Source organism: Ascaphus truei, chromosome 17 (assembly GCF_040206685.1).
Source record: "Ascaphus truei isolate aAscTru1 chromosome 17, aAscTru1.hap1, whole genome shotgun sequence".
NCBI classification, from domain to species: Eukaryota; Metazoa; Chordata; class Amphibia; order Anura; family Ascaphidae; genus Ascaphus; species Ascaphus truei.
The window spans coordinates 9,232,625-9,243,802 of record NC_134499.1 but is presented as its reverse complement, the minus strand read 5'-3'; the positions used below and the strand labels follow the sequence as shown (position 1 = coordinate 9,243,802).

The window sequence follows — 11,178 nt, the reverse complement described above, 5'->3', positions numbered from 1 at the left end:
ATCGCGTTTTATAAATAAATGCTAGAAGGAACACAGGGCACAGCGGATTTAGAATATCAAACTCATTTATTGAGCCAACACAACGTTTCGACCGTGATGGTCTTTATCAAGTGACATAGTGGCACCATGTCACTATGGCCGTTGTGCCGGTGTTCCTTCTAGCATCTCCCCAGGACTGATCACAGGCTTCCTACAAGCCCGGGAGCACCGGTAACTGTATTATTTGTGTTCATATTTTGAGGAGTGCAGCATCTCTCTTATTTGTTTGTCTGCTTTATAAATAAAGACATACAATACAATAGGTGAGAGAGAGATGTGAGGGGAAAGAGAGAGAGAGAGAGAGAGAGAGAGATACAGAGGGAGAGAAGGGGAGAGGGAGATACAGAGGGAGAGAAGGGGAGAGGGAGAGAGAGATACAGAGGGAGAGAAGGGGAGAGGGAGAGACAGGTAGAGAAAGATGAGACAGAGAGAGACATCACAAAGACAGAAAACCCAAACAAAGAGGGGTGGGATATAGAGGAGGAGGAGGGGGGAGGAGAGGGAGAACCCGGGGATATGAAATGGGTTCCGGACCCCCGAGACAAACCCCCCCGGGAGAGAGCGTAGTGTGTGTGGGGGGTTAGGAGAGAAAGAGTCCGACTTAACCCCTTGGGCGCCAGCGAGTCACCGCACTGCAGACTCTGTCGGTGTGGAAGGGGTTAAGAAGGCCTTCCCCCCGCCCCCTCCCCGTTCAAACCCTCCAACTGGCCGCCGACCTCCGCCTCGAGTGACAGCCGGAGCGTCCAATGGGGCGCGCCGTGCGGGCTGGGGGCGGAAATCTATACCCAGGACGCAGACGGCTGCAGCCGGTGACACAATCCCCCGTGACACCGCAGCTCCGCGCGCTCTCCCTCCCCCGTGACACCGCTGCCCCGCGCGCTCTCCCTCCCCGTGTTGTCACACCGCAGCCCCGCGCGCTCTCCCTCCCCCGTGACACCGCTGCCCCGCGCGCTCTCCCTCCCCGTGTTGTCACACCGCAGCCCCGCGCGCTCTCCCTCCCCCGTGACACCGCTGACCCGCGCGCTCTCCCTCCCCCGTGACACCGCTGACCCGCGCGCTCTCCCTCCCCCGTGACACCGCAGTCCCGCGCGCACAATACCCCGCGCGCTCTCCCTTCTCGCCGCCGTTTTCACGGTCAAATACCCCCCCTCCCATCTCTTTGGTTTAACCCCGCGGTAGCCGGCTCCGACCGCCAATTTTTTTTTTTAGCGCCGCCGTTGTACTCTTTGCGGCGCCCGGGGGACAGGAGGACATGTCACGGCGCAGTAAGCGGCTGGGCAGTGCTACGGAGTATCACCAAGAGGAGGACGACCGTGTGAGCAACAGCAGTGTGGACAGTCATGTGTTATACACAGAGAGCCTGGGGAGGTAAGTGTTTGTGTGTATGTTATACAGACAGCCCGGGAGGTGTGTTATACAGAGAGCCCAGGTGAGTGTATGTGTGTTATACAGAGACAGCCCAGGGAGGTGTGTTATATAGAGAGCCCAGGTGAGTGTATGTGTGTTATAGAGACAGCCCGGGGAGGTGAGTCTCTATGTGTGTCTCTGTGTTATACAGAGAGAGCTCAGGGAGGTGTGTCTGTATGTATGCGTGTTATACAGAGAGAGCCCGGGGAGGTGAGTGTATGTGTGTGTGTGTATATCTGTGTGTTATACAGAGAGAGCAGGGGGAGGTGTGTTATAGAAAGAGAGCCCGGGAAGGTGAGTATCTGTGTGGCAGTGAGACAGAGAGATTGTCTGTGTGTTATACAGAGACCCCAGATGAGTGTCTCTGTGTTATACAAAGAGAGCACGAGGAGGTGTATGTGTGTTATACAGAGAGAGCCCAGGGGAGGTGAGTGTTTGTGTGTCTGTGTGTACATCCTGTCTCTGTGTATCTGTACATCTCTATAACCTGAGTAGGTGTGTGTGTCTCTGTACATCTCTATACACTGAGTAGGTGTGTGTGTCTCTGTGTATCTGTACATCTCTATACACTGAGTAGGTGTGTGTGTCTCTGTGTATCTGTACATCTCTATACACTGAGTATGTGTGTGTGTCTCTGTGTATCTGTACATCTCTATACACTGAGTAGGTGTGTGTGTCTCTGTGTATCTGTACATCTCTATACACTGAGTATGTGTGTGTGTCTCTGTGTATCTGTACATCTCTATACACTGAGTATGTGTGTGTGTCTCTGTGTATCTGTACATCTCTATACACTGAGTAGGTGTGTGTGTCTCTGTGTCTCTGTACATCTCTATACACTGAGTAGGTGTGTGTGTCTCTGTGTATCTGTACATCTCTATACACTGAGTATGTGTGTGTGTATCTGTACATCTCTATACCCTGAGTAGGTGTGTGTGTCTCTGTGTATCTGTACATCTCTATACCCTGAGTAGGTGTGTGTCTCTGTGTATCTGTACATCTCTATACCCTGAGTAGGTGTGTGTGTCTCTGTATCGGTGTATCAGTACATCTCTATAGTGTGTGTGTGTGTGTGTGTCTCTGTGTATCTGTACATCTCTATACTGTGTGTGTGTGTCTCTGTGTATCTGTACATCTCTATACCCTGAGTAGGTGTGTGTGTCTCTGTATCGGTGTATTAGTACATCTCTATACTGTGTGTGTGTGTGTCTTTGTGTAACTGTACATCTCTATACTGTGTGTGTGTGTGTCTCTGTGTATCTGTACATCTCTATACCCTGAGTAGGTGTGTGTGTCTCTGTGTATCTGTACATCTCTATACACTGAGTAGGTGTGTGTGTGTCTCTGTGTATCTGTACATCTCTATACCCTGAGTAGGTGTGTGTCTCTGTGTATCTGTACATCTCTATACCCTGAGTAGGTGTGTGTGTCTCTGTATCGGTGTATCAGTACATCTCTATAGTGTGTGTGTGTGTGTCTCTGTGTATCTGTACATCTCTATACTGTGTGTGTGTGTCTCTGTGTATCTGTACATCTCTATACCCTGAGTAGGTGTGTGTGTCTCTGTATCGGTGTATCAGTACATCTCTATACTGTGTGTGTGTGTGTGTGTGTGTGTCTTTGTGTAACTGTACATCTCTATACTGTGTGTGTGTGTCTCTGTGTATCTGTACATCTCTATACCCTGAGTAGGTGTGTGTGTCTCTGTGTATCTGTACATCTCTATACCCTGAGTAGGTGTGTGTGTCTCTGTATCGGTGTATCAGTACATCTCTATACTGTGTGTGTGTGTGTGTGTGTGTGTGTGTCTGTGTGTCTGTGTATCTGTACATCTCTATACACTGAGTAGGTGTGTGTGTCTCTGTGTATCTGTACATCTCTATACACTGAGTAGGTGTGTGTGTCTCTGTGTATCTGTATATCTCTATACACTGAGTAGGTGTGTGTGTCTCTGTGTATCTGTACATCTCTATACCCTGAGTAGGTGTGTGTGTCTCTGTATCGGTGTATCAGTACATCTCTATACTGTGTGTGAGTGTGTGTGTGTGTGTGTGTCTCTGTGTATCTGCACATCTCTATACTGTGTGTGTACATCCTGTCTCTGTGTACGGGGCTCAGCGCTGCTCAGTGTCACATCTTGTGGTGAGTTGGGAGGAAACGGCAATGACAGGAAACCGTGCGGTCCCCGTCTCCCCCCCCAAACCCCCAGCTCTGCACCTGCTGCCCCATAACCTGCAGGCCTGTCCCCCCCCCAAACCCCCAGCTCTGCACCTGCTGCCCCATAACCTGCAGGCCTGTCCCCCCCAAACCCCCAGCTCTGCACCTGCTTCCACATAACCTGCACGCCTGTCCCCCCCAAACCCCCAGCTCTGCACCTGCTGCCCCATAACCTGCAGGCCTGTCCCCCCCCCCCAAACCCCCAGCTCTGCACCTGCTGCCCCATAACCTGCAGGCCTGTCCCCCCCAAACCCCCAGCTCTGCACCTGCTTCCCCATAACCTGCACGCCTGTCCCCCTGCACCCCCCAGCGCTGCACCTGCTGCCCCATAACCTGCAGGCCTGTCCCCCTGCACCCCCCAGCGCTGCACCTGCTTCCCCATAACCTGCAGGCCTGTCCCCCCCAAACCCCCAGCGCTGCACCTGCTGCCCCATAACCTGCACGCCTGTCCCCCTGCACCCCCCAGCGCTGCACCTGCTGCCCCATAACCTGCAGGCCTGTCCCCCTGCACCCCCCAGCGCTGCACCTGCTGCCCCATAACCTGCAGGCCTGTCCCCCTGCACCCCCCAGCACTGCACCTGCTTCCCCATAACCTGCAGGCCTGTCCCCCCCAAACCTCCAGCTCTGCACCTGCTGCCCCATAACCTGCAGGCCTGTCCCCCCCCCCCCAAACCCCCAGCTCTGCACCTGCTGCCCCATAACCTGCAGGCCTGTCCCCCCCAAACCCCCAGCTCTGCACCTGCTTCCCCATAACCTGCACGCCTGTCCCCCTGCACCCCCCAGCTCTGCACATGCTGCCCCATAACCTGCAGGCCTGTCCCCCGCACCCCCCAGCGCTGCACCTGCTGCCCCATAACCTGCAGGCCTGTCCCCCTGCACCCCCCAGCGCTGCACCTGCTGCCCCATAACCTGCAGGCCTGTCCCCCGCACCCCCCCAAAACCCCCAGTGCTGCACCTGCTTCCCCATAACCTGCAGGCCTGTCCCCCTGCACCCCCCAGCGCTGCACCTGCTGCCCCATAACCTGCAGGCCTGTCCCCCTGCACCACCCAGCGCTGCACCTGCTGCCCCATAACCTGCAGGCCTGTCCCCCCCCCAAACCCCCAGCTCTGCACCTGCTTCCCCATAACCTGCACGCCTGTCCCCCTGCACCCCTCAGCGCTGCACCTGCTGCCCCATAACCTGCAGGCCTGTCCCCCGCACCCCCCCAAAACCCCCAGTGCTGCACCTGCTTCCCCATAACCTGCAGGCCTGTCCCCCTGCACCCCCCCAGCGCTGCACCTGCTGCCCCATAACCTGCAGGCCTGCCCCCCCCCAAACCCCCAGCTCTGCACCTGCTGCCCCATAACCTGCAGGCCTGTCCCCCGCACCCCCCAACCCCCCCCCCCCAGCGCTGCACCTGCTTGCCCATAACCTGCACGCCTGTCCCCCCCCAAACCCCCAGCTATGCACCTGCTGCCCCATAACCTGCAGGCCTGTCCCCCCCAAACCCCCAGCTCTGCACCTGCTGCCCCATACCCTGCAGGCCTGTCCCCCCCAAACCCCCAGCTCTGCACCTGCTGCCCCATAACCTGCAGGCCTGTCCCCCCCCCAAACCCCCAGCTCTGCACCTGATTCCCCATAACCTGCAGGCCTGTCCCCCCCAAACCCCCAGCTCTGCACCTGCTTCCACATAACCTGCACGCCTGTCCCCCCCAAACCCCCAGCTCTGCACCTGCTTATTTTATTAAATAAGAACCGGAGAATTCAATGATAAAACGCCCCATTTTCCCAGTCAAACACGGCTGGAAAAGGTCAGAATCTCACGGTTTCTGGTCATTGGCTGTAGGCATCTCTCCAATGTACAAGTAATGTCACCCTTGGAGGTAGGCTACCCCCGTTAATGGGGGTATTATACCGCAATATTGGAAATGTCGCCCTCTGGGGACAAGTCGGTGAGGTGTGGGGTAAAAAAAGACATTTTAATAGAACTGCGCTGATTTGTTTTATTAGTGAGACTCTGTTGGCGTCCATACTCCATACTCCATACTGCATACTCCATACTGCATACTCCATACAGCATACTCCATACTGCATACTCCATACTGCATACTCCATACTGCATACTCCATACTGCATACTCCATACTGCATACTCCATACTGCATACTCCATACTGCATACTCCATACTGCATACTCCATATCAGTGAGCCTCTGGCTGGCGATATACCAATGAAAAGTCGCTCTAGGACAGGGAGTGGCCAACTCTAGTCCTCAAGGGTCACCAACAAGTCAGGTTCTCAGGATATCCCTGCTTCAGCACAGGTGGTGCAGTTGAAGATTGAGCCACCTGTGCTGAAGCAGGGATATCCTGGAGACCTGACCTGTTGGTGACCCTCGAGGGCTGGAGTTGGCCATCATGACTGTGCCACTGATTGAACCACCTGTGCTGAAGCAGGGGTATCCTGAGAACCTGACCTGCTGTTGGCCCTTGACGACTGGCGTCGGCCGCCCTCCTGCACTAGGAAGTAGGGTTACCACCTATAATTCCATTTTGCTCGCCTTTGTAGGAGCTCGAGGAGAAAAGTGATCAGCGCGAAACGCGCGTCTCCCATCCCCCAGACCACGCAGCACACGTACTACAGCAAGACGTCCACCTACGTCAACCGTGACCGTGGCGACGTGTCCTCGGCATACAGAGAGACGGACTATGGAGGGTCCCACTGGGGTGAGCGATATATACATAGTGACGCCGTGGGGGAGAAGGGTAAAGGAAGCCCCGGTCCCATGATGGTGGCGTGAAAGCGCTCTGGCATGGAGCGTGTTGTCCGCCATGTGACGGGTTGATATATTAAGGAATATATTATCCCATATTGCCCCCGTGCAGGTGTTTGGGGAAGGAAAAAATGTATAACACGCATGTGCCATGTAATATGTGCTGCAGGCACTTTAGGGATGCAAAGCACGAAGCTGAACTAACCGTGATAGATTTTTGTGGGTAAATATAGCCGATGTGACACCTTTTCTGAAAGCCGACGGACAAGTAGAAGTATTTTTGCATCATTTCTTTTAACATAACGCTTCCACAGTTGACTTTAGAAGGGCTTCACAATCTTTATCTAATGTCTTTTGGTGATCAGACTGTTTGTCAGCCCCCGTAGCCTCCTTTTTTGCTCTGTTCTTTGTTTGCCAAAGACGAGAAAATGGAAAAATATGTTGAGTATTGGCAGAAAAAAAATGGAGAAATTGGAGAATATTCAAAAATGTGATAATTAAAATGAGATTAATTAGAAAATATCTCTTGTGAGCACAATCACACATCTCAGACAGGCATGCAGCCTGCCCTTCCCCATTATCTCTTAGCATGAAACAGAAACCGTGATTAGTAAGGCGCTCCCACACAGAGTGGTCACTATTAATAAAGTGATTAAGAAATAAGTTGCAAATATACACAGTGACAGCGAGTCTGACAAGGCCAATGTATGATATATGTCAATAGATAAATATATATACAGTGCAACAATGTGCAATAGTGAAAAGAAAATATAATCATATATAATAAAGTTGCAACTTCCTACTCCGTGTAGAGTGTGAAAAGTGGTGTTCAAAAAAATCACATAAGGCTCTATGTTAAACTTGAGAATAAGAATATAACAGTCCAGATGTCGATAGGATGGTAGACAAAATTAAAGCATGTACTGTATAGCATAACCATGGTGGGATAAGTGCCTAGTGGTGTCCACGTGACCCCCACAACCAATGACACCCCAATATATGTCCCAACTCAAGGTAATAAGTGTATATAGCAGAATAAGTCTGCTGACAGGACTTGTATCGGGGCAGGATGGCCCGTTACCTGCCAGCTTCCGGCATCCGCAGCGTGCAATCTGTTGTGGTAGAAGTCCAGAGACGAAGTGTGTAGCAGAGCACAGCAAAAATGACTTCCAATCTTGGTCAAGATGAAAAAATCCCCAAGCAAGCTCCAAATAAGCAGATCAGTTTTATTACAGGCTCACAGCAGTAGGACTGGTATAACGCACCTACGCGTTTCATGCAAAAGCACTTCATCAAAGTACTTCTTATATAGTTTAACATAGACCCCTATAAGCTTATGCCTGTCGCATTAGTGTTTCAGCCTGGGTTACAGAAGTGCAGAGCCAGTAACCCACTCGCAGACGGCTCTTTGACCTTCTCATCAGTGTGAGGCTGGGCACTGGTTTTAGAATGTGAAGCTGGAAGCGGTTTCAACCGCACCTTATATAAGTTATGGTGAGTAGGGAGAGGAACTGAAACCCTCCACCGTACGGCAGATAACAACCCCACGCGGTGAGCACATTCATGTCACTGGCAGGTCTGCAAGCCTGCCATTCCCCATTATCTCTTGGCATACAGTGCTTCCACTGCAGCCGGGGATTCTGGGTAATGACATGCCATTACCCAGAATCCCCGGCTGCAGTGGGAGCACTGTCTGCTAGCAGATAATGGGGAAGGGCAGGGTTGCAGGCCTGTCTGCATAATATAACATCAAAATATTGGTGAATTTTGTATAGTTTTTCCAGGAATTGTGGGGAGAATTGAATTTCGATACACCGGCCCCTCTGTTTTTTTTCCGTGCGTTGTGGGGGGGTCTCTCACGCTCTGTGCCCCTCCAGGAGACGACGGGTTGGTGCGCAAGGGGAGAGTGGCTGATCTCGCCTTCAGCAGCGCCACAAACGGTCTGTCCGAGCCACAGCCCACGTACGACAGATCCACCTCGTCCTCGGGCTACTCTTCCGAAGAGGATTATACAGGTAGGGGTCCGGGGGGGGGGGGGGGGTTGATGGGTGGGCAGGGGGAGGGGCAGCGGCATGGCGAGGGGTATCCTTCTGAAATCTGTGACGTCCTCACACAGAAGGGGGGAACGTGTGTGTGTGTGTGTGTGTGTGTGTGTGTGTGTGTGTGTGTGTGTGTGTGTGTGTGTTGTGACTATTTGACGGTCAGTCGGACCCTGCCCTGTAGTTGCTGGGTCCCAGTACCCCCTTTCTCCACCTTTGCTGTTAGTTAGTTCCTCTGTTCTGCTCCCAGGTCGGTGTCACTCGGACGGCAGCGTGGCCTGTGGCTCGCGTTGGGGGAGATTGGTGTCGCGGGTCGGGAAGCTGTCCTCGCTGCTCCTCTCCTTTCCAGGTGAGCGGCACTGCAAGGGTTAATTCTGTGCCACTGCTCCCCCTGCGCATCGCTGCTCCCTGTAACTGTGTCAGCACTGTGTGTATATACTGTATATATATCCCTGTGTAATATATCTGTGTCTGTCGCTGCTCCCTGTAACTGTGTCAGCACTGTGTATATATACTGTATATATATATATATATATCTATATATATCTATATATATCCCTGTGTAATATATCTGTGTCTGCTCCCTGTAACTGTGTCAGCACTGTGTGTATATACTGTATATATATCCCTGTGTAATATATCTCTGTCACTGCTCCCCCTGCGCATCGCTGCTCCCTGTAACTGTGTCAGCACTGTGTATATATACTGTATATATATCCCTGTGTAATATATCTCTGTCACTGCTCCCCCTGTGCATCGCTGCTCCCTGTAACTGTGTCAGCACTGTGTATATATACTGTATATATATCCCTGTGTAATATATCTCTGTCACTGCTCCCCCTGTGCATCGCTGCTCCCTGTAACTGTGTCAGCACTGTGTGTATATATATATATATACTAGCTGAGAGCCCCGGCGTTGCCCGGGATGTTTGTGGTGTGGGTGTGGCATTTGGGTGGGGAGTGGTCCACGCGGCCCATGTGCGGTGGTAGTGCTGCTGTGGCTGTACTGATGGTGATTGTATCGGTGTGCTGATTTGGGAGGGTTTGGTGCTGATGTGGGGGTGCGGATGTGGGTGTGCCGATGGGGGAGGTGCAAAGGTGGCGATGTGTGGGTGCTGATGGTGTTGATGGGGGCTGGGAATGGTGGGGAGGCAAGAATGCCAGTGTGCTGGGGGGGCATACCGGTGTGCTGATGTGGTGGTGCTGGGGTGTGTGTGTGTATACATGTTTGTGTGTATACATTGTATGTGTGTGTGTGTATACATGTGTGTGTGTGTGTGTGTGTGTATGTGTACGTGTGTGTGTATACACGTATGTGTGTGTATACAGATGTGTGTGTGTATACACGTGTGTGTGTGTGTGTATACACGTGTGTGTGTGTGTATACACGTGTGTGTGTGTGTATACACGTGTGTGTGTGTGTATACACGTGTGTGTGTGTACACATGTGTGTGTATACACGTGTATACATGTTTGTGTGTGTGTATACATGTTTGTGTGTATACATTGTATGTGTGTGTGTGTATAAGTGTGTGTGTGTGTGTGTGTGTGTGTGTGTGTATACATGTGTATGTGTGTATACATGTGTATGTGTGTATACATGTGTGTGTATACATGTGTGTGTGTATACATGTGTGTGTGTATACATGTGTGTGTATATACATGTGTGTGTATATACATGTGTGTGTATATACATGTGTGTGTATACACATGTGTGTATACACATGTGTGTGTACACATGTGTGTGTGTGTGTGTGTGTGTGTACACGTGTGTGTGTGTACACGTGTGTGTGTGTACACATGTGTGTGTGTGTGTGTACACGTGTGTGTGTGTACACATGTGTGTGTGTGTACACGTGTGTGTGTGTGTGTACACATGTGTGTGTGTGTGTGTACACATGTGTGTGTGTGTGTGTACACATGTGTGTGTGTGTACACGTGTGTGTGTGTGTACACATGTGTGTGTGTGTGTGTGTACACATGTGTGTGTGTGTGTGTGTACACATGTGTGTGTGTGTGTACACGTGTGTGTGTGTGTGTACACGTGTGTGTGTGTGTGTACACATGTGTGTGTGTATACACATGTGTGTGTGTGTATACACGTGTGTGTGTGTGTGTATACATGTGTGTGTGTGTGTGTGTATACATGTGTGTGTGTGTATACATGTGTGTGTGTGTATACATGTGTGTGTGTGTGTATACATGTGTGTGTGTGTATACATGTGTGTGTATACGTGTGTGTGTGTATACATTATGTGTATGTATACCTGTGTGTATACGTGAGTGAGTGTATACGTGTGTGTGTGTATGTCTCCATGTGTGTGTATGTATGTCTCCATGTGTGTGTGTACGTGTACATGTGTGTGAGTATACGTGTACATGTGTGTGTGTGTACATGTGTGTGTGTATGTGTACGTGTACATGTGTGTGTGTGTACATGTGTGTGTGTCTACGTGTACATGTGTGTGTGTCTACGTGTACATGTGTGTGTGTCTACGTGTACGTGTGTGTGTGTGTACGTGTGTGTGTGGTGTGTGTGTCTACGTGTGTGTCTATGTGTGTGTGTGTCTACGTGTGTATGTGTGTGTGTACGTGTGTGTCTACGTGTGTGTCTACGTGTGTGTCTATGTGTGTGTGTGTCTACGTGTGTGTGTTTGTGTTAACGTGTGTGTGTTTGTGTGTGTGTGTCTAACGGGTGTGTGTTTGTGTCTACGTGTGTGTGTG

At 51.4% G+C, this 11,178-nt stretch overlaps 1 protein-coding gene across 1 annotated transcript in view; it reads left to right on the top strand.

The window, feature by feature from the left end:
• The first annotated feature begins 795 nt into the window (after positions 1-795).
• The window catches only part of SUN2 (Sad1 and UNC84 domain containing 2), a 33,841-nt gene continuing 23,458 nt past the window's right edge, over positions 796-11,178 (top strand). The window contains exons 1-4 of the mRNA XM_075573637.1: positions 796-1,407; positions 6,211-6,368; positions 8,293-8,430; positions 8,705-8,821. Of these exons, the coding sequence (XP_075429752.1) occupies positions 1,292-1,407; positions 6,211-6,368; positions 8,293-8,430; positions 8,705-8,821 (529 nt within the window). The 5' untranslated portion in view covers positions 796-1,291. The remainder of the gene's footprint in view (positions 1,408-6,210; positions 6,369-8,292; positions 8,431-8,704; positions 8,822-11,178) is intronic.